Source organism: Siphateles boraxobius, unplaced genomic scaffold (genome assembly GCF_051911475.1).
Source record: "Siphateles boraxobius isolate OS27281-9 unplaced genomic scaffold, OSU_SipBor_1 41, whole genome shotgun sequence".
NCBI lineage: Eukaryota > Metazoa > Chordata > Actinopteri > Cypriniformes > Leuciscidae > Siphateles > Siphateles boraxobius.
The window spans coordinates 10,089,190-10,115,909 of NW_027509042.1; the positions used below are offsets into that span (position 1 = coordinate 10,089,190).

The 26,720-nt window shown below is 39.6% G+C and overlaps 2 protein-coding genes across 9 annotated transcripts; both read right to left on the reverse strand.

Moving 5' to 3' along the window:
* Positions 1–8,384, reverse strand: patz1 (POZ/BTB and AT hook containing zinc finger 1). 3 transcript variants are annotated; one of them, XM_077198232.1, is made up of 6 exons: positions 5,904–8,384; positions 5,750–5,813; positions 4,415–4,586; positions 3,968–4,129; positions 2,105–2,314; positions 1–730 (listed from the first exon to the last, which is right to left on the reverse strand). In XM_077198232.1, the coding sequence occupies exons 1-6, from the start codon at positions 7,076–7,078 to the stop codon at positions 267–269; spliced, it is 2,247 nt and encodes a 748-aa protein (XP_077054347.1). In that variant the 5' UTR covers positions 7,079–8,384; the 3' UTR covers positions 1–266. The 3 variants fall into 3 exon arrangements, with proteins under 3 accessions (XP_077054347.1, XP_077054348.1, XP_077054349.1); XM_077198233.1 differs by lacking the exon at positions 2,105–2,314; XM_077198234.1 differs by lacking the exons at positions 2,105–2,314; positions 3,968–4,129.
* On the reverse strand, positions 8,382–26,103 carry eif4enif1 (eukaryotic translation initiation factor 4E nuclear import factor 1). Of its 6 annotated transcripts, none has more exons than XM_077198230.1 (20): positions 26,011–26,103; positions 25,431–25,505; positions 24,594–24,730; positions 23,809–23,882; positions 20,136–20,263; positions 19,763–20,037; positions 19,472–19,670; positions 19,214–19,374; positions 18,275–18,413; positions 15,465–15,641; positions 15,019–15,290; positions 14,467–14,538; positions 13,966–14,104; positions 13,762–13,832; positions 13,347–13,477; positions 12,965–13,040; positions 12,650–12,779; positions 11,725–12,063; positions 11,423–11,599; positions 8,382–9,456 (listed from the first exon to the last, which is right to left on the reverse strand). In XM_077198230.1, exons 3-20 carry the CDS (start codon positions 24,672–24,674, stop codon positions 9,263–9,265), a joined length of 2,835 nt encoding a protein of 944 aa, XP_077054345.1. In that variant the 5' UTR covers positions 24,675–24,730; positions 25,431–25,505; positions 26,011–26,103; the 3' UTR covers positions 8,382–9,262. The 6 variants fall into 6 exon arrangements, with proteins under 6 accessions (XP_077054345.1, XP_077054342.1, XP_077054341.1 ...); XM_077198227.1 differs by having other exon boundaries at positions 14,467–14,541; XM_077198226.1 differs by having other exon boundaries at positions 14,467–14,541; positions 25,431–26,103.
* Positions 26,104–26,720: the final 617 nt, after the last annotated feature.

Below are 26,720 nucleotides of genomic sequence, written 5' to 3' on the forward strand. Positions count from 1 at the left end.
TTTTTTTTTTCAGGATAGACCTATAAAATTGAGGATTTGTCAAAATTGGAATAAACAGATTAGCTGCTTCACACCAAGATGGAATCGAAATGGCATCCATAGTAGCAAAGTCAAAATAATAACAAACATTATAACAGTGAGAAACGCAAAAAAACAAAGTAGTCTACATATGGCGTCAAGGAGAATGAAACAACAGACTAAACTCGCAGTTATCAAAAGTTTGGTTGTCCAATAAGGTTATAAGAAATGGTTGTATTTCAAAGGGGTCATTTCTCCCCTAAACCCATTCCACTGCTGCCCATCTCAGAGTCCACTAGTGAAGAGGCAAAGGCTGACTGGACGATCTGAAAACCAAAGGATTCAAGAAGTGACATGTTCTGTTGGGGGGAAAAGGGCGAGCTGAGATCACCGAGACTGGAGCCGGCTGCAGCGCGTTTCTTATGAACCCGGTGATGGTGCTTGTTGAGGTAAGACTTTGTGCGGAAAGTCTGGCCGCATTCGCCACAGGCAAACTTCTTTTCGTGGTCTGTTTTTTGAATGTCTTTGGATCCCCCCGGCGAGGTCAGGATGTCTTCAGGTTGGCCGTTGAAGATGAAAGATGTCACCTCCATTTCTTCTCCCTCAACTTTGTGTTCAGCCTTGAGGTCCGTTCCGTTGGAAAGGTCACCGAAAACTGCATCTGATCCATCAGAATCCTGATGAGGGCATTTCCCAGCATTCTCCTGTCCGTCTGAGGTAAACACAGAGTGGGGAAGGGGATATCAGGGAAGGAGGGGGACAGAGAGAAATATAGGAAGAGAGAAGGAGCCTCACATTAAGCAAAATGTCTAAAAATAAAAAGATTTCCTTTATATCTGAACCCTCATGACCACAAAAAGTACATATGAGAACTTGTTTGTGTTCAAAGCAGCTTTGCTATCTGTTGGCCATCTATTACCGATCATTATATTGCTGCTTTTATACTTTATGTAATAAGGGAAATTGCATCCTATTTTGTACAGATTATTCAGTCCACCGAGTACCTCTACGCTCTGGAGCAGTGGCACAAATCCTTAGTTTAAGAGCAAATAAGGACAAATTCCTTTTGTTTTCAAGATATAAATATGAAAAATGCAATTTGAACACACACTGAAATTTATAGTGTCCATTTAAATTGAACTTAAAGGGGTAGTTCACCCCAAAATAAAAATTCTGTCATCACTATGTCATTCCAAACCTGATGAATTTTTTTCTTATTTGGAACACAAAGGAAGATATTTTTCAAAACTCTGGGAACCAAACAACATTGGAGCCCATTGACTTCCAGTGTATGGACAAGAAAAACACTGAGACATTTCTCAAAAATATCTTATTTTATGTTCCACAAAAGAAAGAAAGTCATACAGTTTGGAACAACGTGGGAGTGAGCATATGATGACAGAATCTTCTTTTTTGAGTGAACTATCCTTTTAAGAATTGTGAGAATTCATTACCATAAATTAGACATGCACATTTAGAGAGTCCCAAATCTCCACTCTGCTCTGAAAGATCAGTGCTCACTGCTCAGCTTTTCTTACATGCATGTAAATGAAATTTAGCCTCAACTAGCTAACTAGTTCTCCTGGCTACTAACAACAGAGTGACACTTAAGAGCATGATACCTAATATAATTTCTGATTGGCAGAGAAGCACCCTATTTGGGTGGAACAATTAGTCATTACAGAGTCGTATGACCAACCAGGCTCTAGATAGCAGTGTCTCTGTCCATTCCACTATCTTGATTTTACAAATCAAATTCCAGTCAGATACAGGACATTTTATGGACCCAGAATGCTAAGATTAAATAGTCCAGTTCTTCTAAAGTATAAATTATAGACAAAAGAGGTCAGAAGTGGATGCTGTTAAGGCAAACGGATGAAAATTAAGCAGCGCTGAGGACCACCAGACAAAAAAGCATGAGCAAAATACAGACCAAGCCAATTATTAGGTAAGAACTGAAATCAGACCAATATTTTACTAATAAGGTCAATGGTGCTTTGGAGATATTTGCACCAGGCTTATCAGTTATAACATCCACAGTTCTTTGGCTCACCACATTGCCACCCTCCTAACAGCTCGTACTGACCTGTAAGAGGTCCATGAAGTGGAAACCCTGGTGCTCCAGAAGAGCGGCACTCCCAGAAATAGGGATTTGGACCTGGCTTGCCCAGGAGCAGCTCAGGCTGCAGGCCCAGGGCCGGAGGCACAGGCTGGGGTAGAACTGGCCCAGTTAGCCCCCGAAAAGACCCCTCTGTCTCAGGAAAGGTAACCAGGAGTCGGCGACTGGTGCAAAGGTCTACACCGCCAGTAACCGCCCCAAGAGGTAAGGGATATGGGTAGAGGAAAAGACAGAGAGGCCAAGGGGGACAATTCGTAGTCAATACAGTCAGATGGCCACTAGCTTCACATCAGTTCAGAAACTTATGAAAATTGTTTGTTCCAAAGCTAAAATGACAAATAAATAAATTTGAATGAATCTTTTTCTTTCATTACATGCCAAGCCAGCAGCTCAATGACACTGTTGGGAGTCATACTGTAATGACAATTCTGTACTGATGTAAAGTTAATGATGCCTTTCTGATGTATTTCTGCGTTACTTTTCGCATATTATCTGCCAATACCTTAAAGCTTGTATTTCAAGATCAAAATAAATTTTCTTCCACCTATTTTAGTCAATCTACATAGTAGTTAGCATTTATAACCCACTTGAAACAAAAAAATATATATTTTTAGTATTCTTGTCATCAATACATTACCAAGGAATCATGTACAGATTCTAGGACACTTAGTCTTAAAAAAAAAAAAAAGCTGACACAACATTGTTTCCCATCATGTCCAATAAGGATATTACCCAATCACAAGCTGCTAGATTTTATGGCAATAAATGTTTGAAAAAGGTCCATTAAATCCCCAGAAACAATGCACAGCGTGTACATGTGCACTTATATGTGGACATGCATGAATGAAGGCTCAAATAACGCTTGCATTATGCCAGCACTTGATGGAGATGATAGTAAGCGACACACAGAATGGGACACGACGTGGCCATGCTAAATTGGTCAGCAGCAATGCAAGTAACTAGCAGACAAATCTGATTGATAGAGCTGCAACTATTATTTCATTTATGCCAAATGCTAAATCAACTATCTCTCTAATTACAGTTTATTTAAACAAAGACTACTGCAGAAACTTCAAATAAATCTATTTAGGTTTCTTTTCATATTTTGCCTGTAAATCAAATATTGGCCTGGTTTCACAGACAGGGCTTATATTTAGCCAGGGTTAGTTCTTAGTTCAATTAGGTCATTAAAGTAGCTTTTATAGACGTGCCTTAAAAAACATTACTGGTGTGCATCTTGAGACAAAACAATGACACTGACATATTTTCAGTGTGTCAGTGCAAGTTGCTCTCAGTTAAAACAGCTCAAACATGGAATTTAGTCTGAGACTAGCTTAAGCCTTGCCTGTGAAACCATTAAAGAAACTTAAATCATTTGAATAACAAACTATGAATTTACGTCCAGCAGCCTCTATTATCATTAAAAACCTTGATGTCTGCAAACCTACAAGGACTGCATACATATACAATACACCATCAGATATCATTACATCTGCTCATTTTGGTTGAGCTAAAGAAACTCTTCCTTAACTTTCCTCATAAAAAGTGAAAGCACAACCCATACTTTGAGCAACAAACATCCTTTCTCATCCAATGAGAGAAAGTCCTGAAAGATGGTGCAATATAAATCAGAAAGGCCAAATTTTGTACAACATATCCCTGATTCGTTGCAAAGTAATGTTGCAATAAAGATGAAAGATGTGCAGCGCTAGAATCTGTGTTTTGCGGGTGAGTTTTTATGCAAGCAGATGCAGCATCTGATAAGCAGCAGTGAAAAAGACAGCAAGTGAGCGAGCAACAATTTGACGCTGTGGGGAGAGGCTAGCTTGCCTTCCACTGCGCACTGGCGTCCTGAGTGGTAGGGGGCGCCGTTGTGCATCTGTGGTCTGTTGGTGCGTGGTTCAGGGAACTGATGTGCTGCAGAGGAAGGGAGCATGGACGAGCTGTGGTGCGTTTTTACGTGCACCTTTAAGTAGGAGGCAGTAGAAAAACCTGAGACCATCGGAAGAACAAGTAGGAAAAAACAATAAAATAAAATAAAAACAGAACAATACTCAGTCTGATTAATCAGATTTTCAGAAGAAAAATATAAAGTATAAGCCACAAGCCTTTTCAGTACTACTATGTAAAACTTGAGCTTTTTCCCCAGTTTTTGAGAGCCTAAACTAACTTACTAAGGATGGTGTCAGTGGCAATAAAAACATGGATCATTATCTGGGTTATGTACACACAAGTTTTCATTAAATTAGTTATTTTCTATGCAGAGTTGACCAGTACCTTTGTTGCATATTCCACAGTAGTTATGAGGTCCTTCACTGTGTTTTTTCAAGTGGTCGGTCATGTAGGCAGCACGGAGGAATTTCCCACACACTTGACATGGTATCTTATCTTCATGGCATGCCAGGTGCGACCTCAGGCGATCTCGTGTTGCGAAGGATGCATTGCAAATCTGAGACATTTCAAGATATGGTTTATAAGCAATTTCCGAGAGATAATTTTTGTTCTAGTGTTATCGCAAACATAAGGGTGGTTTAAAGGAGGAATTTACTTGAATACTTAAATTCTGCCATCATTCACTTACTCCCGTGTCATTCTAAACCTGAGTTTCTTTTTTGCATTTAATACAGAAGGTGAATTTTTTTAAAGAATATCTTGGCCAGTCTTGTCCATATAATGAACGATATCTCTACTCTGAAGATGTGCAGCAACACAAGGACTGGCCAATAATCCATCACTTAGCCTAAATGAGATCACAGCAATTTGCAAATGACAAAAAATCCAATCAATGCTTGATGGACAAAATCAAGTCCCCCCCTTGCTCATTCGAGAAGCCGTTTCACTCAGATATATGTCACAGTAGGATAGAAAAATGATCACAATTTTGATTTCATGTTGACTTTAGGTCATTATTCACTAATTCACTGTGGCACGTTGCTAATCAGTGTGTTTACATGCACTTTAAAAGCAATAGTTCACCCAAAAATGAAAATTCTTTAATTACTCTCCCTCATGTCGTTCCAAACCCATAGGACTTTCATTTATCTTCAGAACACAAAAAAATACCTTAAACCGGATTCATATGAATTGAGTCCAAATTTTCTGAAGAGACACCAATGCTTTTAATGACGAACATATTTTATTTAGTCTTTTATTCACATATAAACATTCATCAATGCACACATCAGTTGTGGTAAACGGAAGTGGAAACCAATGAGGTTAATTCTCATGTGTTACGCAGCACATTTGAGGTTACGAAAGTACCCATGAGGTTTGTACCCGTGCTTCACGCAAGTAGGGGTGAGCTTGTTTATGTTCCCTGAACAATTTTAATATGTGAATAAAAGCCTAAATACCATCTGTTCATCATATAAAGCAATGTCTCCTGTTGCTCACACAAAATGTTAAGCTTTCATCTGGCTTCATAAGTTGTATGGATAGGCCTATTTAAGATGTTTTATGGTGCTTTCTGTTGTTTGAGCATTACAGTGGCAGTCCTCAGTAATTTGTTATGGAAAAGAGTTGCTGGAATATGACTCAGAAATTCACCTTTTTTGTCCCATGGATGAAAAAAAGCCTTACAGATTCAGAACAACAAATGACAGTATTTCTTACCTGACACTTGTGAGGTCTCTCTGTGGTGTGCACCTGTTTAATATGTCCATTCAGATGGTCAGGCCTGCAAAAACATCACACAAACCACTTATGATGCCAAATACATAAACGAATGGATGGTATAATAAATGTACCTATAAATGACTGCAGTCACCTGGAGAAGCCCTTGCCGCAGCTTTGACAGACATACGGCTTACCCACCGAGCCGTCGTGAGAGCGCACATGGTAAGACATCCTATCCTTGCGTTTGAAGCGCAGCCCGCACACCGGGCACGCATACGGTTTCTCGCCCGAATGTGACAGCTTGTGCCGGTTCAGGTGGTAGACGTCTCGGAAGACCTTCCCGCATAAATCACACGCGACGTGTCGTCTCGTCCTCTCGCGCTTACGGTTGTCCGCCGGCAGTCCGTTTTCCTGAAACCTCGACTGGGAATGATTGGTCATCGTCGGGCCGTCCACTGCGACCAGCTCCGCTCCGCTGCTCACACCGCCGGTGAAAGTCCCGTGCTGAGTCTCGTGGTTTCTCAACTGCACGTCGTCGGGAAAAATCTTGCCACAAACCCCGCACGAGAAAAGGCCCCCGTCTTCGTTTTGAGCAGTGCTATTATTGTAGGAGATCGGCTCTGTTGTGGGCTCTTTTTTGGGTCTCCCTCTGCTTCGCTTGGAGCCGTCGCTGTTGAGGTGGCTGCTGGGAAACTCCAACGGGGAAACCGCTAAGTGATCGGCCGTTTGTGCTCCTGGCTGCGAGCTGTTACTCGGCTGCGTCATATCAGCACCGTCGCTGTCATTGTTGTCGGTAAACACGGCGCCGTTGGACACGCTCCCGTTTGACATGTCCACGGGCAGGGGGTATGACAGCTGCTCCGCGGCCCTGAACAGGCTGTGCTCGCCTCCTCGAGGCGGAGGCACGAGGATTTGCACGTTGGATTGTTTGATGACCTCCTGACAGATCTCGATGACAGATCGCATGAGCAGAAACTTCGCCGCGGTCATCAGCTCCGGGAAGCATTCCAGGCGCACCACGATCTTGGAGGTGTACGCGAAGTCCAGGATGTCTCGGAAAACTTTGGGACTGATCGTGTGCATCTCCAGCTCCTTGCCTTGGCCGTCGTCTTCCGTCTGGCAACTGAACACCGACTCGAAATACTCGCTGCACGCCGCCAACACCGCCTTGTGCGCGGGGAAGCTGTCCTCTCCGACGCGCAAGATAACATCACAAAACCTGCCTCCATCTTTTCTCTGGCTGTTGAGGTTGTGTAGCATCTCGGCGCTGTGTTTGCTCACCTGGTACGTGTAGGAGGAATTCCACGGCTGTTCTGTCTTCTCCATACCGCCTTCATTCAACAACCGAGCCTAACGCACACGACGGAAGAGGTAGACGAACACAAACGGATGGCAAACACCCAATAAACAGAAGCACTCAGCAGCGACCACCACTCCTCGCTTTTTTAGCATCTAACATGTTAGCAGGGGGAAAAATGGCAGCCCCCCAGCTTCCTGTGAACTTTGACCTCTGTTTGAAGGGAGGGGGGGTGTCGTCCGCGTTTAATATTTTCGGTTTTAAGAGTTTAATCCATTACTTTAATTCAAAGAGAAAGCGCCCATACTATTCACACACCGAAACTGAAGTTTGCTGGATGCATGTTGTCCGTCTTCCTGGTTCGCAGCGTTATGAATTCACATCCTTGTTTTCCAGTGAGCCCCCTCCCCCAAATGTACGCCAGACACCGAATACATGACAGCAGACTGCCTCTTTCTCTCTTTTGGACACTGTAACCACTCTATAGCCTACTGTAAACAAACGAAATTCAAGTAAACAGGGAAAACTCTTTTGAACGAACACTAGCCCTAGAGAGCAGCTCTCCTGAACTGGTAATGTACAGATCAAGTATAAAGACACAATAGAGAAATTAAATTGTTGTGGACCTTCACTGGCTTTGCTCTATGCGATTGGCAATCAAATTTACAAATCCTTTAGGGAAACATGACATTTAAAAATGCTTTACATTTAACAAAAGCATAAACGCATACATAAGCCTAGTTTCACACCACACCATTTAGAATCTGAGCTTAGATTTTTCTCCTTGGGTGGACTTCCTCTTTAAATAAATGGAGCATGTTCATTCAGTTATACTGATTATACTGAACTCATACTTGCAATAAATTTTTCCCATATTTTGAGTTTATTCTCATGCCAATGTATCTATGCAATTTGTCTATTTTTGTTTGTCTGTCTTTTAGTTTTAGTTAATGCACCACCCAACTGAAAAGCCCCATACAGGACAATAAAATAATATTGTGCAGGAAAGAAAAAACACCTGGCCAAGCGTCCATGAAATACTCTACTGAAGTATGGCAAGGGGAGTGTAGCTTGAACCAAAAGTGCAAAGATATTAACATTTACAATGTTCACCGTAACATTTGGAATTTAGAAAATATACTTGGCAAGATTAGAAAAACATGACTGTCCAGTTACACTGAAATATAAATGAACTGGGGGATAATAGCAAAGAACACTGCAATAGACCGATCAATTAAATGCTGAGGATTTTCCCCCTACTCAACCATCTGAAAAGTATACTTTTGCTAGGCAGACAATTTATACCTTGAAATCAATTGAGTCAGAAATGCATTTTTATGTGAATGTTTTTTTTATTAATTTTTTTATTTATTTATTAACTATTTGTGCCGCTTAAATTAATAGCACATTACTTAATTGCCAACCCCTGCCACCCTAAAACAAATGTGATTCAGAGCAGTGCTTCTCATACATTGACTAAGAAGAACGGCTGGTGGAAGGATGGGAGGGTTTTCTTCTTTAAAAAAAAGAAAAAAAAGAAAAGAAAAAGGAAACAAAGGCACAACTAGCATTCACTTCTTGGGGTGGAAGAGTGTCCCCACTTGCAGAACATTCTGGCTTAAATATTCCGGCAAAAGTTTTAAGGGCATGCCTCTCCCAATCAGGGATGCATTAAATCGCTACAGACGTGGACCTCTTTCCAACAAAGAAGCCATCATCAGTGCCACCATTTCCCACCCAATCAACCTTCGAGGGGAAACATTGCGCAGACATTGTGACTGGACAAAGAAAAAGCAACTTTTTGGTTCCTCAACAGCAGGACAACCATCCCCACAAAGTCAGAAACAAAAGAAAAAAAAAATCTATGTACAAGATGGAAAAAGAAAATCATTTCCCATAATCTGTACAATCCAGGCCTATACATTATTTACTTAACTGAATTCAAAACAAACTATGAGAAACTACATTACTTTATGACAAAAGCAGCAGGGGGAAAAAAAACATGTCTTTTCCCATTTTTGCTCTCAACTTTAGGCCTTTTCAAAAAAAAAAAAATTCTGCATCTGCAACGGTTTCAGACAGAGCACAGAAAAATAGACAGGGCTCTGACATATGTACATAATGGTAGAAATTAAAGTTTATATCTCTCCATATAGAGGGTAGTGGGGAAGGGATGTCTTGCTTCGCTCTTGCTGACTAGTCACAGGATATCTTCACTGTCGATACTCGAGCTCGTCAACACTGATTACTTTAGAAGGCATGGAAGGGAGGGGCTGTTGGAGCACATCAGAACCAAACCACTTTGCCAGGCCCAGAGGAGGGCTCCCACCTCTTCGCTGGGAATGGTTTGTCCGATGGGGACCGTGGCTCTGTGACTGGAAGCCTCCTGATGGAGCCACATGCAGGTCTGTGAAGAAAATCAAAAACAATTTGCTTCTGGCTGATATTTAAAATATTGAGATGATCTGAACTGGCCTATTACCAAAACAAAAGAAAAGCAATTGTTTCAGCAATTGTGTAAATCTCTTTTTGTTACAATTAGATTGTATTAAGTAGGTCTGCAGCTATCGATTCTTTTTGTAATCGATTAATCTAGCACTTGATCGATCGATTAATCGGATATTTTTTGTGTGTGTGTTTTATTAACAGAATAGTTATATTAAACTTGTGTCTATTTCAGTTAAAGCTGTTATAAGTTATATACTATAAGTTATATAGTATGCAAGTTATAAAGCTATCTCATATTTTAATTTTCCTTTAAGATGTTATAATATAACCACTCTAAGCATCTAAGCATATTTGTGTATTCTGGTAGTTTAACGCTGAAGAAGAGCTGTAACGTGACTTGTTGTTGAACACGCAATAAAAGCTGACACACTTTTTGTTCCGTGCGTTTTAACTGAAAAATGAGTACTCCGAAATCTTTATTAAAAACCAACAGGCTGGGGAATTTAATTTTTTGTTGTTGTCTGTAACTATTTGGCAGAGGTGAAATACAAACAAGGTCTCGCAAAGACTTCCTCCATCACGTCCCGGTGTGTACAGTGAATGCATGCTGAAATTATTGTTGCGTGGCTTCATAAAAGTTTAAGCATATGTGATGCATTGCTGCAATTGGTCTGACTGGCGTGTGTGTGAAGGGGTTCTTTTTTTAGGCTATACTCTCTTGCAATTGAACGTGATAGTTACATTTACTACTTAAAAATGTCTATACTCTCTTGCAATTGAACGTGATAGTTACATTTACTAAATGTCATCAAAGCTAAAAATCATATCTAGTCAAACCGCATCACGACATCGCTACAAATACAGTATGGGATTAAAATCAGCGAACATCAATAGGCTTAGACTACGTTACCTTGTTTCAGCAAGTTAAGTGTATTAAGTGAATTGAGTGTGTAATGATCCCACACTTTAGACAATTTCTGCCATTTATTTACATATTTATTCTCCACCATCGCGCCGACTAAATTCAAAATATACGCTTCCTGAACAGGTCCGTGTGAATAAACGGTCGATGTGAAACAATCAAATCCCTGCGCCGCGCGTATAGTGCACGTCATAGGAATTTAACGAGGTTTCGAGGCAGAGTTTTTGCCTCAAGGAATTTTTGTAATCGAGTAACTCGAGGAATCGTTTCAGCCCTAGTATTAAGTCACATTATCAGCCACTGGCCAACCTTATTGCTATATTGACGCATCGATCCCTATAAAATTTTTAAGTAGTATTTTTAAATATATATATATGTGGTTAGAACGAATTAAATTGATCAAAAGGGACTGTAAAGACACTTTTAAATGCTACTTAAGATTTCGATTTCAATTAAACATTAACCATCTTACCAAAATTACTGGGTTCAACTATTTCAAGTCCACTTTAGACATTATACTAACTAAGTAACTTTGCAACTACATGTCACAAGGGTTAGTAGACTGTCATGTTATGGTTTGGGTTCGGGTTAGTAGAATAAGTTGACTTCTAGTTGCCAAGTTACTTGTAGTCAGTAGAATATCTGTTAGGGGGGGCCATTAAAATAAAGTGTTAGCACATATTAAGCGTAAAGTCTACTAATACTCTAATGTCAGTTAGTTGACATGTAGTTGCAAAGTTACTTATAGTTAGCAGAATGTCTAACATTGACTGTGAAAACTAATTGGTAACACTTCATTTTGATAAAGATATTAAGCAGCACAACTATTTAAGATTAATAGTAAATGTTTGACCATGTTACTGTATTTTGACCCAATTAAATGCAGCCTTGGTGAGCATTAAAGAGACATTTCAAAAAAACTGATTTCAACCAAATCTCAAACATGTGAACGGTAGAGTTTATCATTCAAACAGTCATTCTAAAACACTGGTGCTGTACTTACTGGGTCTCTGCTGTTGTTGAAGCTGTTGCTGCATGACTGCTAACTGCACGTGTGTTCCTGCGGATCTAGGGGCCATAAGCGGATGTCCTGCAGGACTGAGGGGATACAGAGGCTGCCCTAAGAGGGCTGTGGGCAGACCCTGAAGGTGAGACAGGTCTACAGCCTGAGGGAACATACCTGTTCATGAAGAGAAAGAACAAAAGCTCACTACCTACTTTTTCAACAAAGAAAGGTATAATTCCTCATGTCCAGCAAAGATAATTGATTTTCTTTAGAGATCTACTGAAGTCACACGAACCAACCTGCTTGTAATAATGTGGGTCCGAGCTGTTGAGGCTGGATACCCTGAGCCAGCATCCTCTGCATCACACTGGGATGAAGCTGGGGTGGAGGTCTGACCAACGGAACGTGGGGAAGCAGAGGGACTGGATACATCTGGGGTCTGGTAAAGGGAGAAGAGGGCCCTGGGGATAACATAGTAGGAGTGTGGCGGCCAGTTGTTGAAGGAGGCCTGGGTCGGTCTGGGTCTTTACTATGACGATTCGGAGCAGGATTTGGGGTGGAGCATGCCTTTACCCCATCGGTCTGAGGACCACTGGTGTCCACATCTTCCAGAAAGGAATTGGGGGATGGAGGCCCATCTATAAATGAAAGGAGATTGTTTTAGGGAATTAAAGATAAAGAATGAGACTGCTAACTTTTTTTCTAGGGCTGCATGATATATCGTTTTAACATTGATATCGCAGCATGCGCAATTTCAAGTATAGGGATCGTAGTTGATCCGCACCACAGTTCAAAATTCTCAGATTCAAATTTAATTTATCATTTGCACATGTTTCAGGTCCTGTCAGTTAAAACACTGAAATGTATACAGTGAAGACTATGCAGTGTTATTTTACATTTGATCAAATTTCTGTCCTGGAATACTGCTAGACTTAACTGAAAAACATGGGCTAAAGCATTATTTAATTTTCATCTTTGTTCTATTGTGTTTATCTATGCTTGTAATTTGTTTATTTTCTATGCAGAAGCACTCCCCTACGAAATCACCACAATCATTAGAGAATTATTACTTCTTTCCAATGGAGCCATTCATCAGGTGAAACAGTATTCATATCGCAATCTATACAATCAGAGAAAAACTAAATATTGCAAAGGCTGTTTTTTTCCCCCAATACCTTGCCACCCTATTTTTTTTTCACTTGGTGCATGTACATCATTTCATACCCTCCTGCGAGTTATGAGAGTTCACGGTCTCCTCCTTGCTTCCTGGTCTACTCCCAGGATCATCTCGACTTTTCTCTTTTGACTCGTACATTTTTTTGATCACGGACGTGGGAGTGAAGGATGGAGACAACTGCAGCAAGGGGGGAAAAAATTATGACTGTTCAGTTCTCATTGGTCATTTGGTCAAAAGAGGGAAATTTAAAGTACTTCATGACATTAAGTGGCTCTATAAAGCCATAAGTTGATATAAATACATCAGATGTATGATCAAATGCCTCCATGACAGTTAAATTAAATGCGATTGATTTGACTGACCACACTAGTAACTGTATTGCCAGGTGAGGTCCGGCCAGGAAGATGAGGCCCAGGTGAACGGTTCATCCTGGTTTGTCTACAAAACCGGATACAAATGCATATAAAACACACAGTACACACCATTATCAGCCCCTTCCATTCATTATGCTACTCATTTGGATGGAGTAGTTAAACAGTCATTTATGTTAATAAATGTATAAAAGCAGTATTCATAACTGGGTACGGTATCTTTTTGTATACTACAAAATCAGCACCGTCTGATACAAGATAAAACAAAGTACTAAAAGACATCTCAGTAATTCAAGAGTTTGAAAGCAGTAGAAGGGCTTGCTTTGGCGCAACCAGTCTGTGACCTTCTATGGTCTCGGATAATCAAAATTACCTGTTACGAAACTTATCTTGAGCCTGTTTGTTGTAGGCTTGGTGGTACTGCGAGCGATTAAGAATTGCCAGATCCTGCTGAAACAAAGCTTCCAGATTGGCCTGGTCCACTCCCATTGGCAAAGCTCTCATCTGATTAAAAAAAATCATACAAAACTAAGGACATATTATATTACATGTTATGGTCATCCCATGTTAACAGCCTTTACTCTCATTTAACAATGTCATGAAGTGTTATTTATGCATTTTAATATTCAGATATGAATTTCTGTGTAATGAATATGAACTAGTAGATTTATTTAAAAACAATAAAAAGCAAAACATATTTGAGACTTCTTGAATTTTAACATGCATTATTTTATTATTAAAAAGCAAACACACATTTTAAATATATCCCCATAGTATTTGAATTTTACCTGTGGTGTATTCCTGGCCCGATGCAAGTCTGGAATTTGATCCAACATAGTTTGTGGACCAGCAGGAAATCCTGAGATTAAAAAATAAATAAAATAAAAATAGGTGAGGGGCATGCATGTCATTTATTGTTTAAATGTTATGCCATGTTTCACATTCAACATCCCTTTGTTGGATTAAATTCAATAACATTTAACTCATCTCACCTGTTGGTGGTGGTGGCGGCATGCCTGGGAAAAAGTCCTGCATAGGGGCTCTCTGTTGGAAGAGTGGGGGAGAAGCGCGATGGTGTATGAGGCCAGACACAGAGGCAGGAACAGGCCCATGAGGAGCAACCAACAATTCCTAAAGCACAAAATCTTGCATAATTTGTCAACACTCATAACTTTACTAGGACAGTGTTTTAATAACATCTATATATTTCTCTTATTGCATAAGCGAAGTAACATGCTTCAGCTCCACTGTTAGTGAAAGCTGACATTGACAATTTTGCCTCAAAACTGCAGGATTGAAGCAATCAAATAAATAATTGACCCCTTTGTGTGAATGAAGTTCTGGTTATGCATTACTGACAATAGTTTACTTTTGTTACAGTAGTTTACAGATAGTCATATCAAGTCACTGGGCTTACTGATGTCATGACAAGTATAAATTATTTGTATTAAACAGAACGTCTTCAACAATGAAAAGGGTAAGGCTTTGATCACCTGAAAGATGTTTTTCTGCTGAGGCGCAGGTACCTGTGCCTCCGATAAGGACACAAGAGCAGGATCCACTGACTGCTGAGAACAAAAGCAGGGAACAAGTGATAACAGTAAATTAACAGTTGCAGTCTGAACCAGACAAAAACGGATCGATAGTATGCATGCCATTTGGTCCATGTTTTGTTAGCTAGCGTCACACAAACTGATGGAGTCTACATCATAACAAGGACGGCTTGAGCACAAAGTGTTAAAAACAGCATGTTACAACTCCCTAAAAAGATTCACGGTCAGAGCGGGATACGCCAAGTCATGCATGCAAAAGTTCACTGACTAGTCAGCCACAACTGCCAAACACAAATTTATGCCCATCACTAGTCAGAATAAACAAAGACTTAATTTACTACCCCAGACAAACTAGCAAGTAAAAAGCACTGGCATGAGTTGCATGCAAAGCCCATTAAAGGCAGATAATACTTGTGTAACAAGCTGTACGACCAATGCATGCAGCAAGCACTTACAAAACCATGCAAACATAACCGACAGCTGCATACTTACATAGCTCCCGCTGGCTTTGGGGTGTGTGGGCAGGGTTCCACTTGCCTTCATGGTGCTCACTAACTTATTAAATGCAGACATGTCAGGGTCTCGCGGTCGTGATGCAGCCCCGGTCCCTCCCGTGAAAGCCTCTTCCAGGTGCTCCGCCATGAAGGGAGTACCCCCACCTCTGTTGGACTGGCTTTGAGATAATGAAGCCGGTTCAGCCTGCACCTTCAGACCCTTCAGACCCACCTCCACCTCCTCCAGAGACAACACCACCCCTGAGTTTGCTATAAGAGGGCAGACAGAGATGTATTAAGAATCATATTTGTTTCTTATGAGGGAAAATTTGACATTCTGCATTAATGGGCAGCAGGACACAGATACTGTATTAAACCACTGTGTTAAACAACCGTATGCAATATTCTAGAAAAAAATAGTAAATTATACAGGATGCTACTCACTGCTCTCCTTTAAGTGAGCCTTGTTGACATTCAGGCTGGACAGTAAAGGTTTCAGGTCAACATTGGCTTTATGCAGCAGTTCTAGTATGTCCACCTTCTCCTTGCGTTCCACTGAAGAAATGGGGGTGAAGTACAAAGACGTACCCTGATTCAGAGATCCAGTATGAGGATCGAGACCTGACACAAAACAATTGTTATAAAAAAATATCCCAGTAGACAACACTAATGAATGAATATATGTAATATAAAAACGTTAAACATTGGAGATAGCATTTAAACTACCGTTCAAACATTTTTATACATTTATTCAACAAGGATGCATTAAAAGGATCAAAACTTTTGCACTTTCTATTAAAAAAAAATCCTGAACAAAATGAATCACTTTCCACACACAAAAAAAATGTATATATATATATATATATATATATATATATATATATATAGAGAGAGTGTGTGATGATCATGATCGGCCGATATTAGCTAAAAATAGCTTGATCGGCGAAGCCTAAAAGCACCGATCACGTGACGTAAATTACTCGCGCGACTTTTCCACCTGAATGCCCGGCCCTCGGGCACACAACAGCAGAGCGGGGCTTGCCAGTGGCAACATGAGTTCTCCTTCTCCTGTATGGGAGTTCTCCTTCTCCTGTATGGAAGTTTTTCAAAGTGTCCGACAAAAACAGTACTACTGTAAGCTGTCAGAATACGATTTGCTGACATTGATACACAGAAGCTATATGCAATTGCCACGATGCTAGATCCAAGGTAAGAGAAACTTACTATCACATATTAGTCTTCCCTTGTCTTTCAGTCTTAGGCCAACTACCTCTTTGTTTAAAATAGGTCACTATGCTTTTATTATGCCTTATTTGAAGGACAGCTTATAGTAATCTAAAATATTTTATATTTTTTGTCATAGTTGGAAATAATCTGGGAGTATTTCATTTATTTAGACTATGTAACCTGACACAAATGGATGTGTGTGGCCTGCACGGCATGTCACTATAATTGATTGATTTCACAGTTTTTCATTTTTACATCTAGATTCCCATTCCCCTGCCATTCTGTGGTCGGCAAATCATGATTTCGGTGAACGGTAATCGGCCCCAAAAATGCTGATCGGAGCATCTCTAATTTTTTATAACAGCCCTAAGCAACGGCAAAAGTTCAGGCAAAGCATGCAAACTTTTCTGTTGTTGGCTGCACAAAACACTATTTGACCAAAAAAAAAAACAAGTCATGTCTTGACTTATAAGAATTTTTTTATAAATAAATAGGTTATTGTTTATTGGTCATAGAGCTGCACGATTATGACAAATCATAATTGCCGATTATTCCCTTGAAATTGTAACTGCGATTATTAATTATGATTATCACATTTTACATTGAATATATAAAGGCATATTATAATACATGTTTACACAAATTGTTAACACACACACAAGTACTGTCCCCCTTTACTTAACATACACATACATTGTAAGAATGACTCATAGTAAAGAAAAACATTAGGACTATGCTAAAGCAATTAAATAGCAGTCCCAAACTAGTTTTTGTTAATACAATGTTGATATGAGCCACCACAGTCATTTAACCCTTTCGCACGTACGATCACACCGGTGTGATCAGCCTTGGATGGTCCCTGGAGCGTACGATCACACCGGTGTGATTAGAACGGTCAGTGCATCACGTGATCAACTGCTAAATTCAAACGTGCTTTCGCGCGTTGACTGGTGCTGAGCCAGAAAAGGACGCACTCAGTGCTGTCATATATCACAACTATTGAGTGTTTTCAACCACACAATGTTTATTTTAGGTTTCAGACACTTAAAGTACTAGCAAAACAATGATTTTGAGTTTGTAAAATACACACTGATGTCTATGGAAGCGGCAATAATAATCCTTTCCATTATAATAAGACAACACTTTTATTCATATCAGATACACATTGTATAAGTAGCTTTACATTTTATCCTATTCTTCTCCCAGTTCACCGGCCACTTACTTTCATGTATTTCGTGAGAAGTGGAGGAATTGACGTGTTGTAAATCCAACAGATCCGATTCTCTGAACTGTGAAACAAACTTAACATGGCGCCGCCCATTGCGCATACAGCTCAACTAACGCGATCGTTATAAAGGTTTTTAAACAACAAAACACATCCACTAGCACATATTTGGCATCGGAATATCAGTGTTTCATGCTATAGCTAATACATTTGTGTATATTTTTAATAAAAAAGGAAAAATTACATAAAAGCAGATCATCATTCATTCAGCACTGTGTTGTGGTTGCGCTGTGTCACGTGACAAGCAATAACGCGTCACCATGGAAACATTAAAGTGACAAGTTCTAAATAACGGTCTCCTTGAAAAACTCACGCTGGGGGGTCAGTTAGAATATTTTAAACTTACGTGTGAAAGGGTTAAAAATATAAAAAATGACACAAAGTAAAAATAAAGTGGCATTTTTGGGTTATGGAAACGACACCCCATGGTAAATACACAATACAAACAAGAACTGTAAATGAAACAGCATAGAATGAAAATCATACCTGCATGCAAATCCGATCGGGCGGATGACGTGACGGAAAAAAATATTTTAATTAAATTCGGGCGGGTGGCGGGTGGTTTCTAGTCTCGCGGCTGTCATCAGCAGCGCCTTGTATCAGCGGATGGCTGGCGGGAAAATTGGTCAAAAACGTTGGTGCGGATGGATGGCGGACGGATGATGAGTTTTGTGATGCGGTTGCGGATAAAATAATAGCCCATCCGCGCATCTCTAAAGAGAATAGATTAGGAAAAAGTTACCTGCTAGTCTCTCTAACTCCTCGTGCGGTGTGGAACGAAGACTGCTGGAGCGGCTGCCAGAGGGACTCCTGTTACTGGAGAACCAGCGGCTGAAACGACTGGCCATGACCGGACCCTCAGCAAGAACATCTTCAATCATCTGTAGGAAAGAAAGAGGAGCACTTGTTTATACTGTATTCTAACACAGAAGCAAGAAACAGCCATGGGGACTAAATGACACTTACGTGAAGAGTGTCTGCAGACTGCTTAGCGCAAAGGGGTGGAAAAATGGGCATTGTGGAACACCGTTTCATTTACAGGATCCCCCTCCCAAAAAATCCTAAATTAATTAGCACAACCAAGATGTGCAGCCAATCCCCCAGCTCCCACTCAAGAGTATCAATATAATCCTTACAAGTCAGATGGGCATAAATTTGCGTATCATTGAGCTTTCTGTATAACCAACAAATAGCCTGACGCCAACAATCGCAAAGACAATTTCACATTTCTAACACCAAAGTCGTCAGCAGCAACATATGAACCTTAAACGGTGCTGCTGAACCCTTCTGCAAATCACCAAAAAAAAAAAACTAATGTTACATTAATTCATGTAGTAGGTGCATGTATCCAAAGTTACTGACAAGCAAGGAGAGATTTACAAATCGATCACATACAATCACAATAGGAGAAATCAGAAGTGCTGCAAAACAAATCTGGCCAGAAAATGACTACTACTAAAGAGATATAGATGTAAAAGAGCAGAGTAAAAAGCTTAGATTAAGTATAGACTAATAAAAAGTGCCCAGAAAAGACCTAACAAACATCATCTGATGGACCACACATTTCTCAAACCCCCAATAAACCTTGTGTGATTTGTTATCTATTACTTCTCCCTTGAAGACAAGCCAGCTATTTTGTGTCCATCACCCTTAGAAGCATGCAGTGCTCCCCATATCTTACCGAAGCCAGGCCAGGCATGGTGTTTTCAAGATTGAAGAACTCATTGAAGTCAAATTCTCCAGGGGTTTGCTCAGGAAGAACCTCGGCATGTGGAACCTCTTGATCAGCTCCAGACTCTTGAACTACTTCAGGGTCCTCAGAGAGACCACCATTACATTCAACTGTAGGCGTGGAAGATTTAAAAAACAAAAATTAGCACGCTGATAGATACACAGAATCATTTCTTAAACATTTGCCGTAACATTTTACTGTACATGCCTCCTTTAAAAGACTCTGGCTTCTTCCTGGAACGTTTGGACCTCCTTTTGTCATCCTCCAAAATTTTGTCATCAAAGCCAATGAGCTCAATGGTCTCAGACTGACTAGTGGGTCCACCAGAGAACCACTCTGGCTCCTCTTCTGCATACGAGTCATTTCTTCTTCTCTCACTGAACACTCTTTTGTCTCCAAAGTCTCTCTGTAATGGAACACAGGAAAAAAAGCGCTTTATTCTTTGAACTTTGCAATAACAGCTATCAATTCTTTTACATCTAACCCATAGCAAATTACCCTAAATCTCTTGTCCTTGTAGTCACGCTCTCTGTCTCGCTCCCTCTCCTTGTCAACTCGTGCGTCCCTCTCAAATACACGTGAGGCCATGATGCGGCCACTCCCTATGCGACGTGCTCCCCCCAAACGGAGTGACTCATTCTCTTTGTTCTCCAGAGGGCTGATGGGGCGGCGAGGGAGGGCAGTGGGTGCCACTTGACAACCACTGCCAAAACTACGACGCTGAGGACTAAGAACCACTTCCAGATCATCATCTTTTACACGTTCCCGGGGATCTGGGGAAGGCAAAGTTAATTTAGGTGTGGGAAAAACAGGGTTTAGATAGTCAAATATAATAATAATTTTAAAATAGACCAAGTTCTTGTCCAATTACCTGCAATTCTGCGTTTCAGTTGAACTCTATCCTCTGGATAATCTTTCTTGTATCCTTCTGCTGGACAGCTGTTGTCTGAAGAGGGATATAGCGAGGCATGCCATTTTTCAGGGTCCCAGACCCCATCACTGGAAAGGAGACAGTACAGTTAGCACATACAAGGCTTAGTTTTCAATATAAGCTCATTTAAAACAACATTAGTCAGTTACGTCGCACTAAAGCCGGGTTCACACTGTTCGAATTTGGCAATGATTTGGCCATCTGAGACAAACGTTGAGAATCCTAAAAGATCCTCTGATCTAAAGTTGATCTCAATTTATTTTTGCTGACAGCCACAATGGCAGATTAACAGACTGTTAAATGACTAATTTTACCTCAGATGAAATTCTGGCAGTGTCAGAAGATTTGACATACAGTCCTACAGTGCGACTTCTCTTACGACAACCATCAAATCAAAAAGCAATAGAAGCGCAGAACCGGATGACGCGACAACAAGTGTGAGTGGGAGACAACAAATCACCAGTTGCTCCAAACAAATCATCTTCGTTTTTTGACATTGACAACGGAGATGCCACAGTGTGACATGGTTCACAGTGGGGATCATATTTGTATTGTCTGACAATAGGGATGTGCGACACTTATTTATTATTGATTAAAGATACTGCTGCTGCTATTAGACTTGGAAATACTAGTCGTTTATTTATTTATCGCACATTAAATGGTTTTTCCCCTCTATATTTTTTACAAAGGCTACATTTAAATAACCATGCAAAAATTTCAGTTTATATGATTATAAAATTAGTCATTGCACACATCCCTATCTGACAAGCACCAGTTGTGAAGGACTATTATAAATCAAACAGTGTGAACCCGGCTTAAGAGTATTCAAACTTATAGAGCAGCTACAGTTTGTAAAGTGATGAACTACTGACAAAAAAAGGACATGACACATAATACAAGTTGTCAATGCCTAAAACTTGACAATGAAAAGCTTAATATTTAACCCAAAGTATACTTTGGGCATCCACATTCTGCAACGGCCCTCGCACTATCTGCGTGACTCAATTTGTCATCATGAAGGTCCGCGGACAATCGCACATTGTCTGCATGCAGGGAATATTTGTGTCCACGCGAGCGGTGCATGTACAACAGCACATGCTCAAGGTGAATGTTGATACAAGAGTCCACTAGATGGCAATATGCAGTTGTGATGCATTATGCATTAGACGAAGAAGAGCGCGGAAAGAGCGATACAAAAACCATGCTGTTCCATGAAGTTAACAAAGCAGCATATCCTTCATTTTTGTTTTGGTTCTTGTTCTAAACTTTGCATGCTATGGCAGATCCGCTACTTTTCTAACCCTCCGAGTGAATGGCTGCATTCAAAAATTGGATACTTCCCTACTATGTAGTAGGCGAAAAACAGTATGTTAAAAGTAGTATGTCCGAATTTACAGTACTCAATAGTAGTCAAAAAGTAACCGGATGACCAAATACTTCCAGTGAGATTTTGAAGTGTGCATATGATGGACACTTTAATATCCAATGAGTCCACGGGAGAGGATTTGTGAATGGCAGTGAAGTGACGTAACTGACGCTGGAAGGTCACATGTTAATGACAACATGGCAAATGTAGTACGTCCAGATTACATTCATACTACACACATTCATACTATATAGAACATACTTTTTTAGCGGCCGTGAAGTAATTACTGGTTCAAAATAAGTACCTACTCAAGACGGTATGTGATTTCGGACGCAGCCAATGTCCTATAAACAACAACTCGGCACATGTGTCGAACTCTTTCATCCACGGTTGAGTATAGGGCTGCAACAACTAATCGATAAAATCGATTATGAAAATCGTTGTCAACGAATGTCATTATCAATTAGTTGGTCTGCTTACGTCACGGGGAGCGTTTACTGGTACGCACACACACGCAAGGTCTCTCTCCCTCAGGCGCTCTGCCGAGCGCTACACGGTTTGGAGCAGTCTCTTCTGTCTCGCATGGGCGCTCTTGCTTGCGCGCTCTAGATTTCGGGAGTTTGAACTAATTCGCGGGCATCAGGGAGCCGCAATCAATATGCGGGAGACTCCCGGGATCTTGGGATGTCTGTATTTTGTCTCGAGCATCAGGTTGCGCAATCAGTTCGCTCGCAACGTAAGTGATGGATTAAAATAGCGCTACCGCAGAAATAGGTTAAATTAAAACGGTGTTTACAAAGCGAAGCACTAAATATAAAGGCAGTTAATAACAGCAGCAGTAAAATATTGTTTTTTAGTCACTGTACTCAGTGGTTTTCAGCGAATGCTTGTGCACTAATGCATAATTTCTCCTGTCCTTTACTCAAGCCTGCTTGCTTGCTGGGTAACGTTACCTCCATTCCGTTCTCTTTTTATAGCATTTGTCTACTAAGTTTTAATTGTTTTTCAAACGCGATCTACTGCGGCTCTACGTTCACACAATTGTTTTCAGTCTTTCTATATTTATTTAATCAATTTATCCTTATATTATTCTTTTATATATTATATATAATATATATTATATTCTTTATCCTTATATTCCTTATATATAATTAATTTTAAATAAAAATTAAATGAATTATATATTTTAGATGTTTTTAGTTTGTTTTTAGTTCAGATATTCACATCTGAACAACATGTCTGTGTAAATTTGTTTTAACAAAAATTGTGTTAAAACATAATATGTTGGATATCATTTTTTTAACAATAATCATGTTTGTCAACTTGCCATCAGCAATTATCATTAAAAACAATGCAAATATTGATATTAGTAAAACTCAATGTGTGGCTTTTGCACTTTTTAAAGTACACTTTTACACATAAATACCCTGATTTACGGTTTTATTTAGTTATAATAAAAAAAAAATCTAATTTAATTTCTATCCGATTAATTGAAAAAATAATCGTCCGATTAATCGATTATCAAAATAATCGTTAGTTGCAGCCCTAGTTGAGTATTCGTTGAAAGTATGGCTGGGACAATAAATTGATGCATCGTGAATCTAGAAATGATTCTGGATCAATTCTGAAATTTTCCGAATGCATCGCGATTCCCTCAAATTGATTCTGAGCTTAATTTTTAACAGCAGATGGCACTTGTACTCTGCAGTAACAGACAGCCATACTCTGCTTGCTTCTAATTCAATACACACCACTTGAACCTTCTATAAAATAATCATTCAAAAAGGTAGAAGCGAATTACGAGGGTGTTTGCAGTGGGCTGTTTACATGAATCTCACATCATAAAAGCATTCTGAGGTGGAAGTACATTCTCAGACTCAGCCGAACACACGAACGCTCTTCTTCGTGAGCATGCGGTTAAAAACTAGCCAAGAGCACCATCTGCTGTTAAAAACTAAGCTCCGAATTGATTCGAGAATCGATGCATTCGAAAAATCTCAGAATTGATCCACAAACCGCGATGCATCAATTTATTGTCCTAGCGCTAGTTGAAAGCGGTAAAAGCTCTGACAGAGCGCAGAAAATGAAGTATACCCGGGTGCCTTTAGGTATCGTGGAGGCTATGCAGCAGGAGCCAAAAATATCCAATGTCCTTTTCCTATGATCTTCTTTTGCAAGATAATATGGTGTCATTCATAATTATTTAAAAAAATGGTGTTGCAAACGAACAATAAATAAAAGGTTCACCTGTCATATTTATCTGAAAGACACTCTGGCCTCTCATTGGAAATCGGCAATTCTTTGATTTCCATAAGCTCTTCCTGCAAAAACAAACAGTTGATTATCAGCATGACAAAACATTTCCCAACTAAAAAAAAAAAAAAATGTTGGTGCGTTCACACTACCTATTCAGAATCGCACATGATCATTTCATTTGTGAAATCTGGTTCAATTGTCATAGTTTGGTTCAATTGGATGATATGAACGCTGTTTTTCAAACTCAGGTACGCCTCATGTGAACTAAGTATGGCTCACTGCTGATATGCATGCAATCGTACTAAACCACAGTAATAAACCGCTATTGTGTTTCCTTTTTATTTTTTGACTTTGTATAGTTTAATCAAAATGTAATTACTGGACCTTCCAAGGAAAATTACAGTTTCTCTGGTGATGAATGCCAGACTTATCCAATGATTTAATCTGTTTAAACCCAGCACCTGCAAGTTAGCTCACATTCATCTGCCTCCACTTTTGAGCGAAACACCCATATCTTAAAATCCAATCAGCATCAAATACATAAAAGCAAGTCCCAAACCAACATTTTTCACTTTTCACATAATCCGTTTCACTCAGCTGTAAGTCACAATACAGAAGTAAATGTCGGTCTCTACTTTCATTTCTTTGTGACTTTAAAGCTTAGTTTAGAGCTCAAAAAGTTAAAGTATGTGTTCAAAAGTATATCACTATAATATCAAAAGATAGTCAAATTTGTTCCTCACTAGATGTCTCCTTTAAAGGATTGTTCTTCTTACCTTGGTATATCTATAGGCGGAGGTCACTACTGAGTCCTTCACCGTGTCCACCATGTCTTCACCATTTTCATCCTTCTCCATGACTTAGGTGGGTGGTCAAACTGAAGTGAAACCCCAATATCAGACACTCTGGGCACCTGTGAATGAGAATCTTTAGCATTAGTTAAACTGCCATGTCAATGTAGTGCACCTTTATTTGGATTATACCAAATTTATACTGAAAAGGTGGCACAGAAGTGCCTCTGAAGTGGCATGTAGGTGTCTTTACATAGACGGTTTAATACTGCTGAGAGGTGACAAAAGTATTTACACTTGAATTACAACTATATAGTACATGCTTTAATATTAGGGGCTGAAGTGGATCAGAACAGACATAATTTAGTGGCTTTTAATTGGCACTGTCTTTACATTGAATTTTTAAGCAGGCACAGAGCAGCCTTAACTTGGCTGGGTAAAGATGCCTTAAGCCTCAAAAAACTATAACATACATTAAAACTAGCTATGCAGATAAAAATAATTAAGTAATTATACAAACAGCTATCTTAGAAAGGACCAGATACACACATCTCTTAAAGTCTAAGGAAACATCAGATTAAATTTAACATGAACCTATTTTAAGGCGAATTCAATGTTGTCGGGAATTAAAAGGATCAGGTAAATGTCTGGCTCCTCTGTAATCTGAGTAGCTGTTGTATTAGCAAGTGACGAGGCATACAGCAAACGAACTACAGAATACTAATCAGCCTAACGCAGGTAAATTAAGCTACAATCTCTCACACGAAGAACGAGTCTGTTGTGAAAACCCAAGCAGCTTTCTCAATAAATTGATGAACTCACCTGATATTAGAAACGGTGTCAAAACACCTCCTCTCTCCTCGCCTGGATACCTTAGTTAGCTTCTGGCTACCTGTCCTATACCAAACCACAAGAGATGCTGCAGTCAGTCCAGATTTCAGGCAGGACGCAGATGAAGTTTCCTGCTTAAAAATAAAGCTTCTCGGTCGACAATCTTGATAGAAGGTTCGGGTATAGCTTGTCAAACCAGATTTAATAGCTAATTGACGGATAGAAGCATTTCATTAGCAAACTGGCTAAACCCAACAAGCCGACGCAGAGAATTCACTTCAGTTCTTACGGTCAAACGGCTTTATTTGTACCTTTACCGTTTTTTTATTTAATTTCTCCTTTGTGTTTCTTCGTGGGAGTATTTTTTTTAAATCCGTGTTTGTTTGTTTATTTATAGGCTAGAGTCGGGTTAGCAGGCTAGGAAACTTATTAACAACCATAAAGCTGCACGACGCACATAAAAATGAGCGTCAATACACTAAAGCTCACATATATTAGAACCAATTCTGACAGATAACAGAGTTCGACCACTTCATTAAAGCTTGTAGTCCGACTCCAACAAACAATGTACCTCAGGGTACTTTCTCTGAGCTCTCTCTTTCGTCTCTGTTCAGTCGCAGAGCGGCGAATTTCTTCAGATCTCTGACTGGTTCTGAGAGAGGCCCCAATCAAGGATTATATAGTGTCTAATCACGCCTTCTTTAAAGTTTTAAGTAACCAACACTTACATTTGATCATAATTTCAAATTGAAAAACACATAACACAAGTCTGTATGGTTAGAAGTGTGTATTTTAAACAACAGGGTTAACAAGATTCATTATAAAATTTCAGAGCAAGAATACATTTCAGGCAATCAACGTGGCCACCCATTGTAAATTGTAGTCACGTGACATGATTTAAAACGTTCTGTTGCGTTGCTTGATTTTTATTTGGCTGATGTTAAAAGTGTTAAAATAAAGTTAAACGTGATTCTCTGCTATTTATCCAACAATTTGTGTTAAGTTTGTCACACACAAGTAATACGTAGGTAGTGAGGTTTTCCCATACTAACAGTTTGTACAAATGACATTTAAGAAAATTTTCAGTTTTGTTAACAAAAAATCAATTAAATTAAAATGTAATATAATGAAAAAGAATATATATGAAAAAATATGATATATATATGATATATATATACAATGAAAAAAAAGTAAATAAGAAAAGTGCAAAATAGAAACATTGCCTTAGATACAAAATGTTACCAACATAAAAATTTGATTGAAACGTGTAAAAGGGTTCAT

What these genes read in the sequence shown, in the direction of transcription:
- patz1 (XM_077198232.1), bottom strand. Translation starts at nt 7,078, where the DNA reads ATGGAGAAGACAGAACAGCCGTGGAATTCCTCCTACACGTACCAGGTG. An exon ending in TGCGGCAAGGGCTTCTCCAG is followed by an intron (nt 5,814 to 5,903) that starts GTGACTGCAGTC and finishes ATGTTTTTGCAG; the next exon opens with GCCTGACCATCTGAATGGAC. An exon ending in AGAGACCTCACAAGTGTCAG is followed by an intron (nt 4,587 to 5,749) that starts GTAAGAAATACT and finishes GAAATGTCTCAG; the next exon opens with ATTTGCAATGCATCCTTCGC.
- eif4enif1 (XM_077198227.1), bottom strand. Translation starts at nt 24,674, where the DNA reads ATGGAGAAGGATGAAAATGGTGAAGACATGGTGGACACGGTGAAGGAC. An exon ending in GGAGTTAGAGAGACTAGCAG is followed by an intron (nt 15,642 to 18,274) that starts GTAACTTTTTCC and finishes GTTTTGTGTCAG; the next exon opens with GTCTCGATCCTCATACTGGA. An exon ending in CTCTCATAACTCGCAGGAGG is followed by an intron (nt 12,064 to 12,649) that starts GTATGAAATGAT and finishes TTTCATTTATAG; the next exon opens with ATGGGCCTCCATCCCCCAAT.